Here is a 26,772-nt window from a genome sequence, read left to right as displayed (position 1 = left end):
GGATCTTTAGGTAACCTTATAGGTCCGGAACGATTCGTGGGGCTCTCACAGGGAACCATCATAACGGCTATTAAAGCCCATACTAAGATCAAACATCAGGAAGAATGGGACAGTCTGACGGGTCTAAAGCACGCAAAGCTCTTTATGCAAGGAGTAGACTCCGGTTGGAGCAAAAAGCTTTGGAAACTTAGCAAAAGACAACTCCAAATCATAACAAGGTGTTTACTGGACATTACGGGGTCAAAGGAATTCTGGCCAAGATGGGACACTCTGACAACACCGATTGTCGTATGTGTGGCGAAGAGAGACAGTAAAACACCTAATTTGTGAATGTCACCCCCTGGCCAGAAAAATAATTAAGGACTTTGGAGCAGGATATCTTGAACCAAAGGACTTTAAAACGCTAACCATGAGCTCTATCATCCGGCACAGGGATATATGGTGGGAAAAGCTCTTGAGTAGTTGACGGATCTTTTCTAGGGGGTAATTGCGCAAAAGATCCCTATGGATCGAAGTGTATCCAAGCAAGGGCCCCCGAAAACAATAAGATAAGAATAGACTCAAAATTCCTTATTAATGCTGCATTAAAATTGAATAATACTGCCTACTGTCCATCTTTTGGGGGAATTGGGGGGGTACTTTACAAAATGGTCTTATTTCGCTACATATTATACAAATATCTAGTTCACTTTGCATCATCTTGATTTGTAGCTGAAAAGATTTTCACTGAATAACTAGTTTTTAGCTAATTAATGTTACTAACGGGTCAAACGCGATTAAATTTCATTTTTAACCTTTTTTCCGACGTTTCAATGAATAATGAAATTTAATCGCGTTAGATCTGTTAGTAACATTAATTATGTATACAAAACGCAAGATTTTAAAGTAGTTTTTACTTGTAACAAATAAAACTAATAATACTATCGTTCTAATATTATTATGATCAATTTCTAAAGTTATTAAAATATACTAAAAACATGATTTTTGTACTCTACAACATCTATCCGAAGCTTTTTGTTCTGTATGCAGTGATTTAGTCAACGGTGAATTTCAACGGAAGTAAAACCAAATTTATGTTTCCATGTATTTTCAGTCATCAGTCCCATACAAATTGTACGTCAAATTAAAGTTAATTTAATACACTATATTGCCTCATTTAAAACTTTTTTTTAATGTTTGAGATATTTTGTAAAAACTTAATTTAGAAAAAAGTATCACAAAAAAATGAGAAGATTTTCAATATTTCTTTAATTACTAATTAATGGTTGACTTTATCGATATAATATATAAACATAATTTTAAGCTCACTTATAGAGCTTTGGTTAAAAAAAAACAGCAACGAAATCGGACGTATATTTCTCGAATTATGGTTGATTTCTTAAAACTCAATATCCGCCATCTTGGATTGGCGGCCATTTTTGTTAGCTACCATTTTGAGATGGCAATCATGGTTTTTTAACATCATAATAAGCCTATCTAACTGCTGTGAAAAGGAAACTTGGTACCCCCAAATTATACCGAAATCTTGCCTGGCCCATGGACTAATTCAATTTGTTGAAACCTGTGTTTGGAGTTTAGACGATGGTGAAGTAGTGTGCGACGTGGGAGGCGCCGTCGGTGTCGACTGTCTTCTGCAGGTTGAGTTGGTGTACTATCGTGTCCGGGTTTTCTATTTCCTGCAACAATTATCACATATTCTTATCATACAACAAATTGATGCAAAGTAATTTGACCCATATTGATCTCTAGTAACACACGTCGGATCGTGAGTCACTACGACCCAAATGGAGTTAGTATCACACGTGTGATACTAGGGCGCTCCACAGGTTAACATACGTTCTCAGGCTTGTTAACCTAATAATAGTAAAAGTCCAAGCAAAAAAATTACGTTTTATAAATGAATGTTCACAAGTTGATTAGATAAAGGTACCTCTTCATCTGCGAATCCGTTGATTTCAACTGGTATCGTCTGGCCATCTTGAGTGATAACCTGTAAAAAACACCGACGAGGATTAGGAAAAACCGATTTTTAACCGACTTCAATTTCATAGAAGGAGGAGGTTCTGTATTCGGTTGTGGCTATCTTTTTTTTTTTTTTTCTATGTACGTTCACCGATTACTCCGACATACGTAGTCCGATTTGAGTAATTCTTTTTTTGTTTGAAAGGAGCTACCTCCGAGTTGGTCCCATTTTAATTTGGTTCTGTTCTGATGATGGGTTCCATGAGGAATTGAGGGAACTCCTCAATTTTTAAAGGCACATGCATGGTGTTTTGGGCGTTTTCTTAAGCAACTCGAGCATTTTCTCCCGAAAACCACCAATTTGATGAAGTAGACCTGATGATGATGATTATTTTGATGATAATGATGATGATTTCTTTAAATGTAAGTATGTTCAGCGATTACTCCGGCACCTGTGATCCGATTTGAGTAATTCTTTTTTTGTTTGGAAGAAGTTACCTCCAAGGTGTTTCCGTATTATTTTTGGTTCTGGTCTGATGATGGAATCCATGAGGAATTGAGGGAACTCCTCAATTTTTAAAGGCACGTGTTAAGTAATTTCGGGGTTTTCTAAAGTAACTCGAGCATTTGCTTCCGAAAACCACCAATTTGATGTACTGCAACTGTAGCCTTACCACGAGTTTGACATTGACATATTCGCTAACGTCTTATGCATCTAAATGAAACTTTTTATGCATCTCGCTCACACTAAGGTTAGTACGAGAGAGATGCATAGGAAGTAAGTTACACACATGCTAGCGAATATATCAATGTCAAACTCGTGGTAAGCTGGTAAGGCTACTGATCGGGGGTTAGGGTTAGGAGTTAAGGGGTCAGGGATTAAGGGGTCGGGGAATGGCGGTTGAAGGGTTGCTGGTTCAGGATCGAGGGGTTCCTGGATCAGGGGTTGATGTGCTGTGAAGTTGAGTGATCGGGGCTGAGGGTTTGGGTCAGTGGCGGGGCGGGCGGATGGATTTAGTTGACAGGAATTATAATTTCCCAGACGGACTCGAGAAAATTCCTGATTTTTACTAAATTAATAGGTACACGAATTTAGTGTTAAACATGATGTTGTTTTTCATTCATGCGTCGCGCTCTTAACAATGCGTTAAAACTAAAAATGGAAAAATAAAAACTTTTTACAAAAAAAAGCAAACCGACTTCAAAAAGGATGAAATAAAATATTATCCTTTTTGAAGTCTATGCGTTACCAACTGATATGTTTGAAGTCGGTGCCAAGCCAAGTAGTAACAATACTGTTAGATGAATAAAAGATCGAGATCCATAGCAGACTGGTTTATTTTCAGAATGTGCAACTACCGACATACTTGTAAGTCTACCCTACGTAACACCTCCCTCTCATTTCACAATAATAACTTATATCTAAACTAGTTATGAAATTTTAACTACAAGAAGCTACATGTTCATACACCTAAGGCCATGTTCAAATAAACTAATTTAAATGGCACTGCTAATAAAGATAAACAGTATTATATGTATATCGCGACACAACGTACTTATTATACATATCTATTATGATTTGCACAATATTTGATGTACATAAAGTCCACCACAGTATCTTATACAATATTTTGCAAATACAATAGATACTTATATTTATTTAGCGTGAGTTAACAAAAAGAATGGAATTCAGTCTTAACTTAAAGACACAGACCAACCCCTATAGACATAGCTTATAGGACGACTCGCGGCCTCCACTCGTGCGAGCAATAGCGCTTATAAAATATTTCACGCGCGCCGCTCCGATCAGTTGCGTCCAAATTCACGACCTGTTAACAGTGTGCGCGTGTTTACGAAAATAAATCGCAATTTATTCAAATCATGGGATTTTGCAGTGTGAAATGGTGTGGCAAGTCATCTAAGACTTCCAGTTATAAAACAGATGGAATAACATTCCACAGGTAAGTCAAAATCACTATTTTGTTGAAAATTATTTCTTGTCCGCGGGGTTCATTTTATACTGGTCAATATGGTTGTACTGAGCGGCAGTGAAGTAGCCCGTCCTTTTCCGTCAACTTGAAAATGCAATGTGCTATCCCTTTCACGTCAACAACTAGTGATGTGACGGTGATGGTTTTGTCAATTGCGGTAAATTCGTGCTTTCGCTCGAACCATATTGTACCATTTTAAGAAATGTAAAAGATAATTGTGATTCTCTTTCATTTTTAATTGAGAATAAATAAAATTGATCTGTAAAATCTATAGTTTTAATTAGGTAGTTGGTAGTTTATCTTAGTGGGTATATGTAGCATGTAGTTTAGTTTTTAGTTAGTAGTACCATTATTGAGGTAGCATCAAAATAAGAAAATGATCATATTTTAGCAGGTTTTCAGAGCAACGCCCATGTGACATTCTCCTAGTTGCAAGCGCCATTAGTTAGTAGTATAGTTTCCATAGGCTGCGTTTGCCACCAAAGTGTATTTTTGAAATTCATGATTGATTTATTAATAATAAATGAATGATGTAATTTTTTTTAAGAAGCCAGGTGAGCAGTTAGGTCACGAGATGGACCTGATGATGAACTTTGAAGAAGTGCAAGGGAACTCGGTGATGGTTTGTGATAGACACATGTTGTGTGGGTTTGTTAGAATCCTCTAGGTGAGCAGTACGGTGGGGGGGGCACGAGATGGACCTGATGATGAACTTTGAAGAAGTGCGAGGAAACTCGGTGTTGGTTTGTGATAGACACATGTTGTGTGGGTTTATTAGAATCCTCTAGGTGAGCAGTAAGGTGGGGGGCCACGAGCTGGACCTGATGATGAACTTTGAAGAAGTGCGAGGGAAATCGGTGTTGGTTTGTGATAGACACATGTTGTGTGGGTTTATTAGAATCCTCTAGGTGAGCAGTAAGGTCTTGGGTCACGAGATGGACCTGATGATGAACTGAAATGGACTCCGACGAAATGTGAAATTTATTACACATTTATATTATTTTATATTTGTTTATGTTATTGCCGTAACCAAACTAATTTTACAGATGTGCTGGGATCATATACAAAATTGTCGCGTCGGTTTATTCGTAAACGTAGGTACTTAGATGCTTTCAATAGATTATGCATGGTTGTTTAGTATGAATTAGACTAGGAAAATAATACAGTATTTTTCATTAGCATGCATGCATTGGTGTATAGCGGCTTTTGCCTTTGTGTCAGTGACGTGGTGCCTCAACGGTACTACTGTAGAAAACAGCGTTAATAAAAACTGAATATCTGAGAGACCGAGCTTTGCACAGCAAACATAAAAAATCTAAAATGCGCGTTTTCCTAGAGTTAAAACGCCTCGCCTCCGTAAACCCCCCATATAGCAAATTTCATCGAAATCGTTACAGTTTTTCTTATGTTTACAATCTTAGCTCATTAATAATATGCAAAGTAACATTTTTAGATACATTTTTAAAGTACCTAATGAATGATTATATTGTATGAATATTCTGAAGTAATTAATCTGTTTATTATTTATTATTTATTATTGCAAAGACATAAGGTGCTAAAAGTTATTGCTTTTTACATGATTTTCCTTATCGATAATATGAATGAAGTTCAAGGTTGTGTTGACACACTTATGCAATGTAACATTCTTGTCTTTATATATTATTATGAAATTGGTACTAAATATTAGGTATTGAAGTTATTTGCGGAGTGTATATAGTACTTAAGTAGCTAGTTAAGTTAATAATTTACTTTTTTTTGTAATTTTTCTATGCAACGCAGAGCGGCCTGTCGCCTAGTTCGACCTTCGACCTCCTGCGGCGAAGAGGGCCCCATTTTACAGTCGGCGTTTTGAGCTGGACTTTTTACAGCGGGCAAGTGCGACTCCGGTTCCTCTTCTGCCAGCTGCCATTCATCCACTATGCCCTCTTTTGCGATGACTTCTCGTTGCCCGTTATCGGGCACCACAGGCTCCTGGACTTTAGTAAGAGAAAACCGAGACTTGCGTTTATCCTGTAACATTTGGTCAATGTGCCGTTTGTGTACCTGGCCATCTCCTGTTTTGACAGAATACGATACGGGGCTCTGACGGTCTATAACAACCCCTTCCGTCCATTTTCTATTCTGTTTCGTATAATCTCTGATAATGACCGGATCTCCAACGGTAGCTTGACGTAGGCGCGAGGCTCGGCGTCGCTCACTGGCGACCTGGTGTTCGCGCACGACTTCACTAGCGTCAGGCCGCAGCAGGTCTAGGCGTCCTCGTAGCCGCCGCCCCAGTAGCGCGACCGCCGGTTCTCGTCCGGTAGTGCTGTGCTCCGTGTTACGATAACTGAATAAAAACCTACTCAAGGCGGTTTCTGCGTCTTCGTTTTCAACGTTTGCCTTTTTTAAGGCTCGTTTTACGGATCGCACAGCATTTTCGGCTGCACCGTTACTTGCTGGGTGGTAGGGCGGAGTTAGGGTTTGTTTTATGCCATTTCGCTCAAAATATGTCCTCAGTTCAAGCGAACTGAAGGGCGGTCCGTTGTCGGATACCACCCGTTTAGGCAGGCCGAAACGCGCAAACATTCTCCTAAAACAAGATATAACTGTTGACGCAGAAGTACTGTTGACTTTCTCCGCCTCTATCCATTTAGAGTGGGCGTCAATAACGATCAAATAATATTTATTGTTAAAAGGCCCTAACCAATCAACATTTAAACGCGACCAGGGTTCCTCGGGCCACGGCCACGAGTGCAGCGGCGCCGGCGCCGGCGCCGGGCGCACCGCGCGGCAAGCGTCGCACTCGCGCGCCGTTCGTTCGATGTCTGCGTCAAGCGTCCCCCACCAAACATAATTTCGAGCAATTTGTTTCATTTTAATGATTCCCGGATGCCCCTCGTGAATTTCCTTTAAAATGTCATTTTGCAAGGTCATGGGTATTATAATTTTGTAACCCCATAATAAACATCCTTGATCAATATGAATGCTGTCTTTACACTCGCAGCTGTGACTGGAATGCCTTTATTTTTCCCAAAAATGTAACTGAGGGGTTTATGATCACTACGAAGTATAAAGCGCCTGCCATACAAGAACTGGTGATGTTTTGTTACCCCAAAAACAATAGCTAAAGCTTCTTTGTCCAGCTGCGAGTAGTTTTGCTCCGCAGCGCTGAGCGTACGCGAAGCGCAGCTGATCGGGCGCTCGCGGCCATCTTTGCCACGCTGCGCCAGCACGCAGCCCAGCCCGTACGCGCTGCTGTCGACCGACAACACCAGCGGCAGCGTCGGGTCGTAGTGCGCCAGCACGGGCGCGCTACATAACACCTTCTTGATTTTGGTAAACGCAATATCGCAATCGTTGCTCCACACCCAATCAACATCTTTTTTTAATAAATTATACAACGGTTTAAGGATGTCACTCATGTTTGAACAGAATTTGGAATAAAAGTTTACTAAGCCCATAAAACTTTTCAATTGTGTGATATTGGTGGGACGCGGGGCTGCAACTATTGCGTTAATTTTTTTTTGATCTGTATGCAAACCGTCCTTATCAATGCTGTACCCTAAGTAGGTTACACTATCTCTAAAAAATTGACATTTATCGAAATTGATACGGAGTCCATTTTCTTTAAGTCTCTGCAGAACTGCCCTTAAATTAGCCAAATGTGTTGCCCTATCTTTTCCGGTGACGCAAATATCATCTGCAAATACTGCGGTCGACGGCAGGCCACTAAGAGTCTCTTCCATAATTTTTTGGAAGTTTTCTGGTATACATTTAATACCAAAAGGTACTCTCTGATAAACAAACGTTCCTACATGTGTGGTTATAGCCGTCATCGGCTGAGACTCTTGTTCTAACAGACACTGTTGGAATGCATTTGATAAGTCCAACTTTGTGTACTGCTCACCGCCTCCTAACGTTGCAAATATCTCTTCTATTCGCGGGAGTGGATAATGAAAATCTTTGAGAATAGGATTTATTGTGATTTTATAATCACCGCAAATACGGATATCACCATTAGATTTAATAACCGGCACGATAGGTGTTCCGTAATCCGACCGCTCGACCTTGTAAATGACGCCCTCCCGCCGCAGGCGCTCGAGCTCGCGCTCCACGCGCTCGCGCAGCGCCAGCGGCAGCGCGCGCGCCTTCACGAAAACAGGGACCTCATCCGTTAGATGCAAACGAATACGCGATTTAAAAGTACCTAAACCCTCCGCAAATACCTCCGGATACTCTTTTTTTAACAGTAGTGCCACCGAATCGCTTTCAGATATATTGTGACATTCTATATACTCCAACAATTTTAATTTTCTTATCCAAGTGCGACCCATAAGCGGGGGCCCACCATTTTCAATAACCTGTAGTTTAAGTTTAGCCGAATTTTGTCCACAAATTACATCTACATCAATATAACCGAGCGTCTTGATAGGAGTCTTATTATAAGATTTTAACAACAACACATTTTTGTTAATGGGTAAATGTGACAAATGTTTTTCATAAAACAATTTCGACACTGCAGATATTTTACTTCCCGAATCAACTTCAAATTTATAACAAGTACCGTTCACGGATAACTTCACTAAATACGGTCCGTCGTTATCTCCCTTCGAGACCAAATTATAGAAATGGCAATCGTCATCGTCCGAATCGCTACTTTTATTTAAAAAGTACTGACCTTTAGCCGTCCTCTTATTGAAAAAATCGCCACTCTCACCTTTGCGCGTACACATAACTTTTAAATGGCCCTTGACGCCACACGAATCACACGTAAAGTTCTTGTACCGGCACTTATTTGGTGGATGAGTGGATTTCCCACATCGCGCACACGGGGTCCGCTGCGCCCCGCTGCCGCCTGCGCCGCTGCCCCCGGCGGCGGGCGGGCGGGCGCGCGCACCGCGGCCGGTGCTCACGCGATGCAGGCCGTCGTCGGCCGCGCCGGGGCCGGGGCGCACGCCGTGTGAGCGTGCCGCTCCGCCGCCTCGAGCGCGCTGGCCAACTCCACGGCCCTCTTGTAATCTATGTCTTTCTCGGCGAACAATCTAGAACGCATCTCCTCGCTGTATAAACCCGAGACGAATTGGTCTCGTAGATTTTCTTCGAGGCCGGTTCCGAAGTTGCAGGTTTTAGCCAAATGTTTTAACCCTTGAAGGTAAACACGGATGCTTTCACCCTGCTGTTGCACCCTTTGCCGAAAAACGTGTCTCTCGGCTATCTCGGATCTTTCTGGTTCTAAGTGTTTCTTTAATAAGGCCACTAAATCGTCAAAACCTTTGTCTTCTGGATGGGCAGGAGAACACAAATCACAAAGTAAATCGTAACACTCGCCACCGACAACTGTTAACAACGTGGGCACTTTTAGGTTATCACTTATGGCATTTAACTTAATAAACTGTTGTACGCGACGCACGTAATTGTCCCAATTAGATTCTAACGAAAATGGTTCTATTTTACCGTATGGCATGTTAAAACGAAGCGTAAAGTACTTTAAATTAAATTTTTAACTCGACTGCGCCAATGTTAGATGAATAAAAGATCGAGATCCATAGCAGACTGGTTTATTTTCAGAATGTGCAACTACCGACATACTTGTAAGTCTACCCTACGTAACAAATACCAGACAAAAATAATCAGCTTTATGGCTATAAATCCCATGAGAACTGTACTAATAACTATTATAAATATGTAAAGAATTCTGTCTGCCTCTTTGTCGCCTTTTCATGGCTAAATAACTGAACCGCTTTAGGTGAAATTTGGCAAGAAGGTAAATTCCTTGAATTGTTTTATATTTTGAAATGTAGTCCTCTGGATAAGGGACGGGAAATAACTCAGTCCCAATCCCACACTTGCGTGCTATAGACTGTTCGAGCATTAGTAAGAAATGCTCTTTAAAAAATACGACGGCAAAAAAATGCATTTATATTTACACTAATGTGCCGACAAACATGGTACAGACTGCGCCAAGAAGGTTTGATCGTGTGTTCTGAGGTGTGTTCTTAGGTCCAGTCGACGTCAATGATATGTTTACACTTTTGCACCTTAGTCCTTTGTAATAAGGCGAAAAGTGTAAACATATTTTTAACGTCGACTGTACCTACAGAAAGTACGTTCATTGTCGTCGTGTAAGGCAATCCAACGTAGGTAAATCCTTATCGAATTGCACCAAAGTCATGGTATGCTTAAAAATTGGCTTGGCACCGACTTCAAACATATCAGTTGGTAACGCATAGACTTCAAAAAGGATAATATTTTATTTCATCCTTTTTGAAGTCGGTTTGCTTTGTTTGTAAAAAGTTTTTATTCAAAATACTAATTCAAGCCCGAAAGCAGTCCATGTGGTGAGACAGGTGCCTAAGGGCCACTTGCACTATTCAAAAACCCGGGGTTAACCCTGGAGTTACCATGGTTTACAGTATAACTTGACACTGGGTTAACGGTTTAACCGCTTAACCCAGGGTTAGAGGGATGGTGCAAGTGGCCCTAAGAGTGACTAACTATAATACTTGATGACTGGTCTGGCCCAGTGGATAGCGACCCTGCCTATGAAGCCGATTGTCCCGGGTTCGAATCCCGGTAAGGGCATTTATTTGTGTGATGACACAGATATTTGTTCCTGAGTCATGGTTGTTTTATATGCATTTACGTATTTATATATTATATATATCGTTGTCTGAGTACCCACAACACAAGCCTTCTTGAGCTTACCGTGGGGCTTAGTCAATTTGTGTAAAAATGTCCTATAATATTTATTTATTATTATTTATTTATAATATTTATTTATAAGGACCATGCGCGATAAAGTTATGGCTTATACTTCAACTTAACTTCAATAAACATTCCAATTTCGCGCCAACAAACAAATTCTTAAACTTAACCTTATTAGTGACCCTTATTGGAACATGTCGAGACTGTATATGTTACCTGCAGCGACTTCCCGTCGGCGGAAGTGATGGCGAGCCGCGTGCCGTCCTGCATTGTGAAGTGCAGCGGGTTTCCTTGTTCGTCCGTGACCTGACAAACAATACCATTGTAGAAACAGTACCTCTCTCCAGGTGAGCAGGTTGGAAACACGGATCTATTTATGTAAAACGGATTGAGCTCTAGAATCAAGTGTGAGCGAAAGAGAAGTCAAACTAGAGCATAGCATCTCGTTTTAATTAACGTTGGTAGTTAACTGCACGATGCTGGAATAAACGGTTAGCAGGAGAGGTCACAGTCTTAACCACTCCAAACTAGGTCCCGTGAGCCAGTGCGACTCACTGAAAGAAAGCAGGGGAGTTAAAGGCCATACAATCCGACGAGTATACATACCCCTGATCTCAAGCATCATTTTCGCCAATTTTTAAAAGTCAAACTGTAATGTATGGAAATTATCCGTAAATAAATATGAATAAAACTCTAGATTCTTAGCCAGGACAAAAGAATATATTTTTGTATCACATGACATTGTCAGCATCACCGAAGATCATAGACACAATCACGGGAGGATACATACCACAAACGCAGTGAAAAACTGGAAAGGCGTATAACGTATACGAATTCAGCCAACACTCACCGGCATATGTTCGCTCTCCTCCAGCACCACAGGTTCCATCTCCTCCAGGACCTGTTCCACCTGTTCCATCTGTTCCACCGGCTCCGGCTCGGGCAGCTCCGGCCGCCGCAGGAGCGAGGAGCCCGAGTACAGGGTGTCTTTCAGCCAACACTCACCGGCATATGTTCGCTCTCCTCCAGCACCACAGGTTCCATCTCCTCCAGGACGTGTTCCACCTGTTCCATCTGTTCCACGGGCTCCGGCTCGGGCAGCTCCGGCCGCCGCAGGAGCGAGGAGCCGGAGTACAGGGTGTCTTTCAGCACTGTGTCGTTTTCTATTGTCGTCATCTGTGGGTAAAAATTACAATTAGTTACTTTACTAAGGAGTAAAGGGCGTACACCCAGTAGATGGTCAGATGTGGTCCAAACAATATTTTTTTTTATGTGATAGTCAGCAAACGAGCAGACGAGCCGCCTGATGGGAAGCGGTCATCGTCGCCCATGGACATAAGCAACATCACAGGAGCCACATAAGCGTTGCCGACCCTTGAGAACCCTAAATACCCGCGTCTTGAAGAATCCCATGTCGTAGCGCAAAGGAAATACCTCAGGAGGCGAGTCATTCCACATTCTGCACGTTCTGGGAAGAAACGAGCGAGATGCCCGCTTATTTTTACATTACCCAGACTTCGCTCCAGGCAACGATGTAGATGGCCGAAGATCGAGAGGCCTGGAGAGCAGTGATAGGAAGAATATCCCATCCCAGGAGTCACGTCCCTCAGACATGAGGTCACGACCAAGAAGAAGATTTTACTAAGTGTACCCAAAAATCGCTATGTGTAAAATAGTTCTATGGGCTCTGCTGGGTTAAGTTTGGTGATGATTTCTGACGTGTCATTTTGCCACGGAATAGATGTTATCTTTATTTATGTGTCAAAAATCGTCAAAAAAGGATGACGTAATTTATGGACAGCCCCATAGTCACAAGCAATACCATTGAAATCTGATAAGAAGGACGGTCTTGATTAGATTCGCTTCAACGTTTCATGTGTCTGGTGTATGTACAATATCTGGATGGTGTTTAGCAAAAATGAGTCATCCCACATCCATTTTGCAATAAAATGTCAACTTTAAGCGTCAATATTTTGAGTTGACATCTTATTGAAAAATTAATGTGGGTTGACACATTATTGCGTATCAGCATCCACTGTACCTGGTCGGACTCGACGATGTGGAAGGCGGTGGGGCCGGAGTCGACGTCGTAGGCCACGTATATAACACGCTCGTCCTGCGGGCTGGCGGGGGCGGCCGCGGCCGGCACCGGGAGGTTCTTGTCGACCAGCAGGCTGACTTGCTTGTGCACTTGCTGTTGGTACAAGGTTTATTTTATAAATCGAACGTCTAACCGCCTTCACTAAGGGCTAATTTAGACGATGCGAGAACTCTTATGCGAGTTTCATTACATGGCGGGTTTTGATCGGTTGGTTGAATAGGACGTAACCAGCAGTCCGCAATGTAACTAAAATCGCATGCGAGTTCGTGCGTCGTCTAAATTAGCTCTTAGGAGGAGTTTTGGCTGAAGGGTGTCAAGTTTGGACCTCCCTGACACAGTGGGGTTGCGAAATGCATTGCAGCCATGTGTTTTAGTTATTAAGATATATTGTATAATATGTATGTTAGTTTTAGCTTTTAAGGTAATTATTTATGAGCCAATAGTTGTCTGAAAATAAAGAATTTCATTTATTTATTCATAAATGGGCTAATAAGGGTTATGGGATGGGTTATGGGTGTGGTAATTTTTTGGGTTTCGTACTCCAAGGGTAAAAACGGGACGGGTTACTAAGATTCCATTGTCCGTCTGTCTGTCACCAGGTTGTATCTCATGAATCGTGATATTTCTGTAAAAATAGAATAAAATAAATATTTAAGAGGGCTCCCATACAACAAACGTGTTTTTCTTTGTGTAAAGGTATGGAACCCTTCGTGCACGAGTCCGACTCGCACTTGTCCGGATTTTTCTGTATAATTTCTAAGTGTACCCTATAACTCAGATAATTCCATCTAGTTTCGTGACGGTCGGTGGTACCTTCTTGTGCTTGTTGAGGTTGGAGCAGTCGGCGAAGGCCCTCGGGCAGAGCGGGCAGCGGAAGGGCCGCTCGCCGGTGTGTCGGCGCTGGTGCTTGAGCAGCGCGCCGCGCTCCGCGAAGCCGCGCGCGCACACCGCGCACCGGTGCCGCGCCGCGCCCGCCCCGCCCGCCCCGCCCGCCGCGCGGGTCTCACGTCTCATGTGCGCCAGCCACGACGAGCGGCACACGAACCTGCACGAGCGAGGAACTCAGTACTAGCCCGCCGCCCCGGCTTTGCACGGGTACAACAGAATATACACCTAAACCTTCCTCAAAAGTCATTATATTGATAGGTGAAAATCGCATGAAAATCTGTTCGGTAGTTTTTGAGTTCATCGCAAGCGTATAGACATACAGCCGCGATAGGAGACTTTGTTTTTGGTGTAAAATAATAGTATTTTATACAATCGTGATATAATAGAGAGCTTTTCAGTCGAGCACCGTGTTTAGGCAACGAAGCTTGCTGAGTTGCCTAAGTGAGGTACGAGATTGATGATTGATGATTATATCACTATTGTATACAATACTTTTTCTATGGGTCAACAAAAATAATACTTTAAACTAGTAGAATCATACAAACAAACCCAACCAAAAGTATACAGCTAAGACACGAGAACAGCCGCGATACCTTCATACTGGTACGCGCCCCGGCCGCCGCGGCTCGGCGGGCTGGTCAACGACACCTTCTCGTAACTCGTAACTCATGAGGCCCTGGTACTTGCTCCGCACTAAATTCAATTTTTAGACAGTTGTTTTCTCGATTTTGGCCACCGTAGCCTATGGAGGCTAACAAGCAACACTAAGTGGTTTTCGTAGTCTATGGATGTTGCTATATTAAGGGTGTCACATGCGCGTTTCTGACTTATGAAGCAATCATTTCTACTATACAACCTAAAATAAATAATTAATTTGAGCTAGTATTGTTTCGTCCTCTTAATCGCGGCGAGCTGTGATTGGTCTATTTCATTATGGTTGACTAAACTTTATCGAAATGAATATTACAGTACATATGGACCTATTTTCCCGCACTAGTGCGTAAAATAGCACTTTTCGTCCCAAGTAACACACAAGCAGGATAATAGAGTAAAATTATCATCTTATTCAAATTAAGATTGCATAAATTTTGTGTATAAGCGGTGGAAATTACTAAATTCGGAATAAGAAAATATGTGGGCCTAGTGGGCCTATATACCAATAAATGCTGAATAAATTTTGCATAGTATCGGTTTTGCATATTAAAGCTGAATAATACTTATTTCTTACACAGTTAGTCAGACATTATTCAGCTTAAAGCATTTGTGGTTACTAAAAGCTGCATAATAGCAGCATTAGCAGCAATTAGCTGTATATATTTTGTGTCGTGAGATATTAAGCAGACAATATTAAGAAAAATGTGATAGTGGCTACTAAATGCTGAAAAGAAGCGTCGGTGAAGACTTTCAAAAAGCGGTTGCAGTTTCTGTTTTAATGCTAGTTTTTGAATAAAGGTGGACGCTATTACTGGAAGCTGTAATGAAATCCACATATTATTTGTTATTCAGTAGCTGCATATATGGGTTAGTTATGGCTTTTATAGACATAACGTCTGAATAATAAATACTAAAACAACACTTATACTTAAGTTATGGCGATTTTAGTACACATATACTATCTATTCTTGCTAAAAGCTGCAAAATGAACGCAATGAGCAGCGCTATTCAAACTACTGCTTAGTATCAACAAATGCGCGGTGGAGAGGGTTCCGTAGCTTTATAAGTTTATACACGGTCAACAGTGCTACTTGAGCCTGTTTGCTTTGAGCTTGAGCGTGTTTTTATTTTATTTTGAACGCATCTTGCGTATTTATTCTTTAATCCAACCATTATTTAAAAAATCGAGGTTTAGTTTTCTTAACAATTCTCTTCGATTGGTTATTTTACACAAGATGCATTATTGTTTTAATGACGTAAAACAATTGCTAGCTACCATCGTAAACACTGTTAACTGACCATTTGCATACCTTACTGCAACGAGATAAAGTTTACCAATGGCCATTTAAGGTTGTTGCTAGTTGGCAAACAAGGTGGCAAATGCTAGTTATTGATATTGTTGCATTAAAAACTTGTAGACTCGACTGGGTATGAGAAAAATTAAATAATCACCCCCATTAAAATATAGCGAAATCGATTCTCCACAATCGATCAATCGATTTTGAACAGACTGTTTTAGGTTTCAAGTGGGTCTACTCATACCCATCCCACACTATACTCGTACTCATACCTAAACAATACTGCCCATACCAAACATATGTATGCTAGTTTTAAGGTATTTATCTATGGGCCAATAGTTGCCTGAAAATAAATGTTTTCATTCTTTCATTCATTCAAACTATACTTGTACTCATACCCGTGATACCCGCTACTAATATACCCGCACCTTCGCACCTATACCATATTCATATTCATACCATACTCGTAACCAAACCATACTCATACTATACACATCTTCGTACTCACTTCGTACATCTTTGCGTATACCTTTACCTACTACATATTTGTCGGAACTGATAACGGAAAAAATAACTGTGTAGTCTGCCGTGCCCCCAGATTTATCATATAACTTAAATATTATATCGCGTTTATAATATTAGTAGGAAGTAGGATTGAATATTGCCCGTGTTACATACCTATAATGTTTCTCATCAAACTAGTGAGGATCTATGTGGTTTTTACCATTTGTGTATAGAACCCTAATATGCTTTAAGATTGCGAAAACAATTACTATTATACTGATGTTATTCAAAACTGGTTGTTCTAAAACCATGCTTATCTAACATGTAGCTTAGTAACGCGAATAATGTGAATGCCTATTCAGAAATTTAGCACATAATAGCTGTGGCAGCAGCTTATATTCAGCACAGTCGGACGCCATTACGGTTGCTCATATTCTAACCTCTAAAATTAAATAGGAATGTAAAATGAACTGAAAAACCCATTTATATTCATTTATAAAACTAGTTTTATCGTAGCATAACTTGTTAAAGTACATTTTCTATCACTAAAACATCTAAACACCGCAAAAAAATTACAAATTTAAAAGTGGAGTACTACATTTTCTATATTTACTTTCTAAACAGTGCATTATTTACGCGGCGCTTTAAAAATTTAAATAAAATGTATATATATATATTAACAGTAAAGTCGCATGCGCAATGAAATTGATGTTATGTAAACATCAGATCAATATATGGGTAATGTCCTCCTTATTTTGTATTCACTTCAGACACTACACTTTGACACGAGTTCACAAATTTAAATGGAAGACAAATCATACACAAATAGCTGAATATATTTTCTGTAACAATGCACTTTTGAACCAAAAGCTGCATAACGTGTGACTAACTGAGTCATTCTATACAAAGCTGGATAACTTTGGTTTAAAAGCGGTATAGAAGCTTTTGACAGCCTCTATACAAGTGTTATTCAGCGATTCAATGTGTGGGCACACACTTATACAGCTATTACATTACTGTTATTCAGTAATAAGCGGCGTGGGCTAGCCCACTTTGCGCCCAAACCTTCTGTATAACGTCTGTATAAGCGCTTATACAGACGTTATACAGCTACCTTATTCAGCATACAGTACGGAATGCTCTATTATTCAAACAATATTCAGCTACTTTTGTGTTACTTGGGGTGCGATGCCAAAAGTTTAAAGGGCCATATGTACTGTAAAACGTTGTACGATACACGTGCGAAAAGGTAATTCGCAACTCGTGTCGATTTAACACACTACCTTCGGTCGTGTTTTAATTACGATATTCCTCTTTTCCGCACTTGTATCGTAAATAACTATTATAGTTGAGTTGGAAGCCCATACATTAAAAATACCCAATTGCAGTTTGGTATAAGAAATCTTAATTCAAGAATTACAGTAGACGAGGAGAAAAAGTCTATTGTGTGTTGTAATAAGATGAGCGATGTCAAATACGAATAGTCTGTTCAGATGTAGCGAACCGATCGCTCACAATTAAATCAAAATCAACTTGCCTATATGTGACGTTCCAGGGAAAAAGTTACCTTATGGCGGGTGGCGCTTACGCTTTTATTCACGACACTCCAATACGAATACGTCGTAAGCGCCAACAGCCATAAGATACCTTTACCCGTGGGACGTCACATATGGGGTCATTACAAAGACCCTGACATACAAACGCGGACATTGTCGCACCGGTATGGTTTGTCCCCACTGTGCTGTATACGTACCGCTTCCCGCAGTGGTTGCAGACGTGCGGCCGCTCGGTGTCGGCCTGGTGGCGACGCGCGTGCAGCCGGTGCTGCGAGGACGTAGTAAACCGCCGCGGACATTGAGCGCACTGGTATGGTTTCTCGCCCGTGTGGATACGTTCGTGCTCGGACAGGTTGCCTTTTTGACTGAAGCTCTTGCCGCATGTTTTACAGGTGTATGGTTTTAGGCCTAACGAGAAGACGAATATTCGATTTATTAATATTGTGCATCTTTGTTCAAGAGTGGTTTAGAAATTGCCAGTCGCTCACTGCAGAGGGCGCTAAAGAGGAAACAGTATTGTTGAAAGGTTGCCAGCTGGTGCAAAGACTTGCTAGTATCAGTCATCTGATTTGTCAACGAAACATTTTCCCAAGGACACCGTTTTTAGATTTTAATTTTAACTTCAAAATGTGTGTATGAGTGGATAAACACAGAAAGCTTCACACTTTTACGGTTTTGTGAAACTCTTTTTTAATGTTAATGGTACATTTATCACCCAGATAGGTATTTTTAGTATTAAATCAATTCTATTACTTACTATTATTCTTATTATTATTATTTATTACTTTTATTCTATTATTTATTATTATAACGCATTGGCGCCGAGGTGTAATGTTATATAATGTACTGTTCAATAAATACCTGAATGCCACCTCATGTGTAGCGTGAGGCTGGTCTTGTGCGCGAAGCGGTGCTTGCACAGCTCACACGCGAACCGTTTAACGCCAGAATGGAGTAACGCGTGGTTTAGAAGATTCGCCTTCGTCTTGAACGACGTGCTACAGATCTGTGGACAAGTTTAAAGTAGATTAAAATAAGCAGCGCCTCTTGTGACAGCAACAAAATAAGGTGAATAAGTCGAAAGGAAGAACGCTAAATAACTTTGAACAAATTGTCAAAATTACTTTGCCAATGGAACTTTACGCTTCCTCAGAGTGAGGATCCCACACAATGAGGATAATCGCGTACAGCATGATGCAGGTGGCGCTGTAATCGTGTTACCGATTTGAGGTTCAGGGTTATAATTTATGAAATAGACCAATTTCTTACTTATGAAGCTACTAACTCGAAGCTCACGTCACGGCTAATCTGCGAATTTATCTAATAATATTAAAAAATCTACAGATTTTTGTTCGGTTCCAAAACGAGACAGTAGGAACTTGTAAAATGCTGTAAGAATAGGTTTTTTAAACCCATTTTGATATTTCGTAACAGTTTTGGACAATTCAGCGAAATTTATTGTGGATTCAAAAAGGCGTGAGAGTGGACGAACTGGTGCCGCTGTAACAACTGCTTGTGTTTGAACAGTTTGCCGCATTTGCCGCACACGTAGCGCTGGCCCGTGTGCTCGGATTCCTTGTGGTATACCACGGATGACAGATGGTTCAGCACCTGTGGGTAAGTAGATTACCTTGCAGCTGTAAGGCCGCGCCTGGGAGTGCACCAGCTGGTGCCGCTGTAACAACTGCTTGTGTTTGGACAGTTTGCCGCATTTGCCGCACACGTAGCGCTGGCCCGTGTGCTCGGCTTCCTTGTGGTATACCACGGATGACGGATGGTTCAGCACCTGTGGGTAAGTAGATTACCTTGCAGCTGTAAGGCCGCGCCTGGGAGTGCACCAGCTGGTGCCGCTGTAACAACTGCTTGTGTTTGAACAGTTTGCCGCATTTGCCGCACACGTAGCGCTGGCCCGTGTGCTCGGCTTCCTTGTGGTATACCACGGATGACGTATGGTTCAGCACCTGTGGGTAAGTAGATTACCTTGCAGCTGTAAGGGCGCGCCTAGGAGTGCACCAGCTGGTGCCGCTGTAACAACTGCTTGTGTTTGAACAGTTTGCCGCATTTGCCGCACACGTAGCGCTGGCCCGTGTGCTCGGCTTCCTTGTGGTATACCACGGATGACGGATGGTTCAGCACCTGTGGGTAAGTAGATTACCTTGCAGCTGTAAGGCCGCGCCTGGGAGTGCACCAGCTGGTGCCGCTGTAACAACTGCTTGTGTTTGAACAGTTTGCCGCATTTGCCGCACACGTAGCGCTGACCGGTGTGCTCTGCTTCCTTGTGGTATACCACGGATGACGGATGGTTCAGCACCTGTGGGTAAGTAGATTACCTTGCAGCTGTAAGGCCGCGCCTGGGAGTGCACCAGCTGGTGCCGCTGTAACAACTGCTTGTGTTTGAACAGTTTGCCGCATTTGCCGCACACGTAGCGCTGGCCCGTGTGCTCGGCTTCCTTGTGGTATACCACGGATGACGGATGGTTCAGCACCTATAGGTGAGTTTAAAAAAATACACTAATCACTCGCAATATTGACAACAACAAACAAAACAGTCGATTTCGAATCACAATTTGCTTAGTGTTAGTTTCGTTTAGTTAGTTGGTGACAAATATAGAAAAAATTTCGACTTAACACGTAATTCTACATATTCGACTCTACATGTGGCTCTACATATCTCTGTATACTCGGACTGGTTCTCAAATAACTTGTTTTGTCTAACGAATTTCGTTGCGATCGTCACAATTGCGATGCAACTGAAACGAAAAAATTTCTATAACTAGTTACGTATTTTATTTAGTTAACATACCTTCTCATACAGATCGCAGGCAAAGCCTACGGTAAGCTGAGCCCTCTGATAAGAATACGCGTGTAGCGCGAGCGAGCGAGTGCATTCATAAAATTACTAGTTAATACGTAAAGTTTTCCAAAACAGTTTCTTAGGGAGGTATTCCATCTATCCAATATCTTGGTCCAATGTCATTGCGTCTCACTCTCTCATTAAGCAAAATTTAAGACAAAATACACATTGGACAAAGAAATAGGACAGGTGGAATATCACCCTTACATACCTTCCCACACAGATCGCAGGCGAAGCCTTTAGTGGGCTGAGCCCTCCGATGAGAATGTGCGTGTAGGGCGAGCGAGCGAGGATACGCGAAGGTTGCTCCGCACTCTACGCACACGTACGGCTTCGCGCCTTCGTGCACCGCCTGCGACCAAAGATAGATACTAATTAGGGAGTGCAAAAAAAACTTAACTCATACGATGAACTTTTCAAAAGACATAAATAACTGTTTCAGAGAAGCGAAAAAAGCATTGAAATATAATTTCATGAAACAAAACATTTTTGAAACATTCATTCAATATTTGAAATTTTAATTAAAGAAAGTAAGTCAAATAGGTATAAATATTTTCGCGACTGAAAATATTTTTAAAGTAACAGAATAAGTGGGGGAATTAATTATTTATTGTTGTCATTCTGTCATGTTAGGCTAGGTGACAAAAGTCGCTGAGTTATAACACGTTCTATTATATGTTTATTAGATGACCCGCCATCGCTTATATTACAAAAATGCATATTTGGTGAATTTAAAAGGTGTATAAAAGTATAGAGAAACTTGTTATTTTGAGATACTTATTGAACTCTACATATGACTCTACATGTTAGACTTCATATTACGTACGTTCGTAGGTAAGGCAACTAGATACATAAAAAATTGATTCACCGAAGCAATTATAAGAATGTTTAGTGAACCTTGATGTGTAGCGAGCGGCTCTGCTTGTTGCTGAACATCTTGTCGCACTGCGGACACTTGAGCTTGGGCTTGCCGGACGGGCCGAGCACGATCGTGTCCGCTTCCACCTCGGTCTCTGGCGGCGTCGCTTCTGGTGCCACTTCTGTAATCATTACATCTTTTAACCTCGTGAGACTAAATGTCCATTAGAATGTACATATTCGTTGCAATCTAATTTGAACCTTTCATGAACCAAATAAAGTAGGTAGCATTTCTTTTGTTTCATTGCTATTTAAAACAAACGAAATTCGTTCCAATTGACTTATAGAATAAGGTTCAAATTAAAAAATTGGGAAGCTTTATATGTTGGGTCTTACGAGGATAAAACAAAGACCCCCACCGCGACTGTCTGTCTGCATGTTCATGATAAACTCAAAAACTATTGAACGGATTTTCATGCCGTTTTCACCTATCAATAAAGTGATCCTTGAGGAAGGTTTAGGTGTCAAATTAGACACCTACATAATTTGTTAAGGTTTACCCGTGCGAAGCTGGATCGGATCGCTAGTAAAAACTAAAGAAATGGCGTTAATCATAACGAGACCTTGATAATTGTCTGACCCCAACAATCATTTTAACATTCGTGTTTATTAGAAAGAGATAAATAACAATAAGGTTTGCGGAGTTTTATGAATAAGGGTGAGCGATACGTCCAGATCAGCGAAAGCAAGACACGTTCGTAAGTTTCCGTGAAAATACGATGGAACATATTTATGCACTACAACTGTAACATCATTCTATTATTCTGGTTTTGCCGGGTTGGCTGGTTTTGCGCACAGGAGTGGCGCGACAGTATCTCGCCCGCCAGATAGATTACCTGTCCCTCTTTAATGAATACAGTTAGAAAAAGGCGCGTAGTCTACCTCGCGAGCGAGATACTGTCGCGCCCCTCTGCTATTAGGCCTACAGAGGTCTGTCTATCTGACGGACCCGGTTTCTCGTCCGGTTTCTCCACGTTTTCCGTCGTGTCGGCGTCCGGCACGGCGGCCGGCAGCGTGGTGTCCTGTACATTGCTGACGAGTTTCTCTACTGAGGGCAGTTCTTCGGAGGGCTCTGGGGGATGCTCAGTCTTTATTGGAGACGTTTGAGGGTGCTCTGGATTCTGGAATAGGGTTTTTTTTAAGTATGTGAGAAATATAAATACAGTTTTTTTTTAATTTTTTCAATAACCTGAAAAGATTTGTGCAGCATGAAATTATGTAGGTATTAGATAGCAATAATGATTAATGACGCACGGGATGACTGTCTGTGACTCGTGTGCGGCGTTCCTCTGGTGCGCGGTGAACATGAGTCTGGTGGGGAAGGCCTGCCCGCAGCTGTGCAACACGTGTGGCATGCTACATGCGTCTCACCTGCGTGTCGCACGGGATGACCTTCGGTCCCTCGTGTGCGGCTGTCCTCTAGAGTCTAGTGCGTCGTGAATATGAGTCTCGTCGGGAAGGCTTGCCCGCAGCTGTGCGACACGTGCGGCATACTACATGCGTCTCACCTGCGTGTCGCACGGGATGACCGTCTGTCCCTCGTGTGCGGCGGTCCTCTGGTGCGTGGTGAACATGAGTCTGGTGGGGAAGGTCTGGCCGCAGCCGCAGCGGTACTGCACGGGCCCGTGCGCGGCCACGTGCGACATGTAGCGGCCGACGCACGAGAACTCCATGCCGCAGATGGCGCACTGCTCGCGCGTCGGACGCATGCGACCTGGATAAACAGTTATATTTTTACATTATCTGTTTTTGTACATGTTACGGTATGGAATTCGGTACTCGAGAGGCTTGCTTAAGGTAGCCTATGAATTTGCTTGGTAGCTAAAGTATAACAAAATCTTCCTGTATAGTATCTGTACCTACAATATACAAGTTCCTCAAAGGCCTCCATATGCCCTAGCACCTCGACATCCGTGGAACCAGGCGGTTTGTCTTATCTACATACTAACGTAACTAGTACTTTTATATAATATTAAAACTCTATGACCGGCCTCCTTGGAAACCTCCAGAGGTCTTCAAATGTCCTATGACCTCGAGCCCCTTAAAGCAGCTTGCCATAGTGACTTACCTTTCGGCCTCCCCCGGCCTTTGCCCTTAACAACGACCACGAGTTCTCCAGAGGCCTCCATATGCCCTATGACCTCGGGTTCCTTGGACACGGGCGGCTTGTCTGCGTCAGGTTTAGCTTCTGTATCACTTTCGTCTCCGTCTGTCACTCCCTCCTCTTTGAATATCCTTTCTAGCTCTTTGCCCTGGAATATAAATGAGTCTATACCGTTTGGACCATCTTGAATTCCGGAATTAAAATCAGTAGAACAGACGAAGGAATACTGAACGCGTAGAGCTTTGAAAATTTTGTTTTAGACCCATACTATTAAAATATAACAGTAACTCTGTCCGCCAGTAATAATTTTGATGAAATTTACAAGCTTAACAAAAATTAAATTAATATAACTAAGTATTTTTTTTTTCATTAATCCCCTACGCATTATGCCAAAAATGCCTAACATAATTTTGGAAAAGAGCTGACACTCTTCAAACTGCTTGATCGATTTTTATCAAACATAGCTAAGAACCATCGCTAGGAAACTCGCTTTTACGTAAAAAAACCAAATCGAAATGGGTCCGTCTGTTTGAGAACTATGATGCCACAGATACAGAGACATTGGCGTCAAACATACAGATATAACACCCCTCTTTTTGCGTAGGGGGGTTAAAAATGGATATGATTTTAATTTAGATGAAGAAATTCACAATAATATTTAGTAGAACAACCAACAAAATAGAAAAAATCAGTCTACCTGAACAGCTTCTTTGAATCTAGTTGGAGTCTTCCTCCTCCGTTTCCCCTGCAACTCCTCCTCTTTCTGGCTAACCTTGGCCTCCTCAACCTGCTGCCTAGCGGTGGCCTCCTGCGCCAACTCCTCAGGAGACTTGGGCTTCTTCGGAGGCCGGCCTCGCTTGCGTTTGGGTTTCTCCAAGCCTGCCACTTGGAGGGCGATCGGGTGCTCCACTTGGTAGACGCCATCGCTGGTGTTGACTGGAATAATGGAATTGTCAATCTCCCTCATTCGTAAAACTTAGCAAACCTCTGTTTATTGTGTAATAGTGAAATAAATAAAAAAATCTAAAAATAATTTGTTCTAATACTATTACTACTACTACTATTTTGCTTGTATTATGTCAAAGTCAATATTAAATATTGCATTAATAGTTTAAGTTAGAAATTGCTCTCGGGTCTAAACTTTGTATGGCAAGAACTGGGAATCCCAGACTAATTTTGTAAGGGACTGATTTGGTATAGAAAATCAGTACTGGGTGCACACCATAGTTTAGGTCTTTAGTTACAAGTCATTGAATAACAATAATATTGTCTAATTTTATTTAAATGAAACATTGAAAGGAACTAGGCTGCCTAACCCATTAATAATAATAAATAAATAAATAATAATAAATATTATAGGACATTTTTACACAAATTGACTAAGCCCCACGGTAAGCTCAAGAAAGCTTGTGTTGTGGGTACACAGACAACGATATATATAATATATAAATACTTAAATACATAGAAAACAACCATGACTCAGGAACAAATACCTGTATCATCATACAAATAAATGCCCTTACCAGGATTCGAACCTGGGACCATCGGCTTCATAGGCAGGGTCACTACCGACTAGGCCAGACCAGTTGTCGAACCCATTGATAAGTATTTTTTTTATCATTTACATGATTCAATTAAAATAATATGATTATCATGATTATGATATACAGAGGACCTTCCAGTTTATTAAAACTATAAATGTAATCATTTAATTCTAACCCAAAAAAGATTAAGAGAGGAAAATGAAACAGAAAGGGAATAACAAATACAAAAATTCAACTGGAAGAGGCCTGTACCTCTTCTGCCGATGCTACCTACTTTATTTCTAATTAAGGTTGACATTGCATCGAAACTGAGTGTACATCCTAATGTACATTGGGTGGCACGTGGTTAACTACAAATTCTTTATAGTGTATGGGTTACCGAGAAATAAATGGCTTTTTTATTTATACAGAGGTTACACATACTCTCATAAACAATGTTCTCGGTGATAATCTCAGGCTCACTTGCCACTGCATTATTGAACAATGACTTCTTATATTCCTTTTCCCGCTGATGCAGCTCTCTTATTATTTTCTGAAATATAATCATGTCATAAAATAAGTAACATGTAGTAGATATACATTAAGAAAATTCAAATGCGAAATTATCCGTCTGAGATCTTTTCCAGCTTGTCGTTAAGCAGAATTATGTATAAAACAAGAACTACTTACTTTGTTATTGCATATTCATTTCTTGTTGGTTTATGTTGTGTAAAATATAAAAGTACTTTTGTGGATAACCCTGTGTACCCTTAGAGATGGAAAAAAGTGATAAAAACAATTAGGTACCTATAAAGATTTAAGATGATAATGTACAAACCTGTCCATTTATTATCAAGGTTATAAATTCTACAGTAGCTTCTATCTGAATAGTACATCCTGGACAAATGGTCCGTGGTAATTGTCCGTCGTCTGATACCTGAGTAGAATAAAATTTACTTTATTGTACCTACACAGTTTACCTATACTTATTAGAAAACTACAAATAAAATTGATGCATGTAAGTAATTTAAATGACCAATATTTTAGGTTGTTCGGTATAAATAAGTTATATCGTCATGTCACTGATATAATGCGTAGAAATTTAATAATACATCATAGAAAACATAAAAATATTGATACAAATAAACCTTACTTTTATTCAAATCAGCTGTAAAAATGTCAAATAGTGGCGCGTAATAAGTACAAAATTTAGGTATGGTAAGAAGTAAAAGCAGTATATAAATAAACATTATAAAAATACACAGTTATTATTTCATATATTTCCATTACAATATACGCATTACAATAAGATTAAAGATAGAAAATGTTAACATTTTCGTTCATCAGACCTCCATCTTGGTTTCGTAATGGAGTCAAAACAACCACGAATTAAATAAAAAGTACTCTACCTTGATTGGTAAATAGGTATTAATGATTTCACTTAAGTTCTGGCTATTTTCTTCACTAGAATATAATAATGTTCCATTATCATTTTCTTCTCCACATAATCTACAAACAGTAGAATTATACAGAAAGACTTCCATCTTCTACTGAGAGTTTTTTTTTAATCACACCATCTACTTCCTTATGTTTTGCCAACATAACGAAACCAACCCAAGGATAATAGAATGACAGTTTTTAGGCGTATATTTGAGACGTTAAAATACTCTTTATAATGTATCTAAAATAAATAAAAGATTGTATTTATTTTCAAAATGAATTAAAAACTGTT

The 26,772-nt window shown here is 40.8% G+C and overlaps 1 protein-coding gene across 1 annotated transcript; it reads right to left on the bottom strand.

Annotated features, from left to right (window-relative positions):
• Nucleotides 1–1,571: 1,571 nt before the first annotated feature.
• LOC134790467 (zinc finger and SCAN domain-containing protein 2-like) lies at nt 1,572–26,608 on the bottom strand. The gene is given in 19 exon segments (XM_063761276.1): nt 1,572–1,676; nt 1,931–1,990; nt 10,857–10,946; nt 11,491–11,640; nt 11,643–11,816; nt 12,682–12,834; nt 13,555–13,786; nt 17,839–18,049; nt 18,503–18,647; nt 19,972–20,127; nt 20,707–20,847; nt 21,393–21,535; nt 22,363–22,534; nt 22,922–23,127; nt 23,482–23,665; nt 24,215–24,453; nt 25,485–25,593; nt 25,879–25,977; nt 26,450–26,608. Coding segments are annotated over 19 exon segments (2,901 nt in total). The 5' UTR covers nt 26,585–26,608; the 3' UTR covers nt 1,572–1,574.
• Between the last annotated feature and the right edge of the window lie 164 nt (nt 26,609–26,772).

The sequence above is a fragment of the Cydia splendana genome, chromosome 5, assembly GCF_910591565.1.
Source record: "Cydia splendana chromosome 5, ilCydSple1.2, whole genome shotgun sequence".
Taxonomy (NCBI): Eukaryota; Metazoa; Arthropoda; class Insecta; order Lepidoptera; family Tortricidae; genus Cydia; species Cydia splendana.
This window is presented reverse-complemented; position numbering and strand designations above follow the sequence as displayed.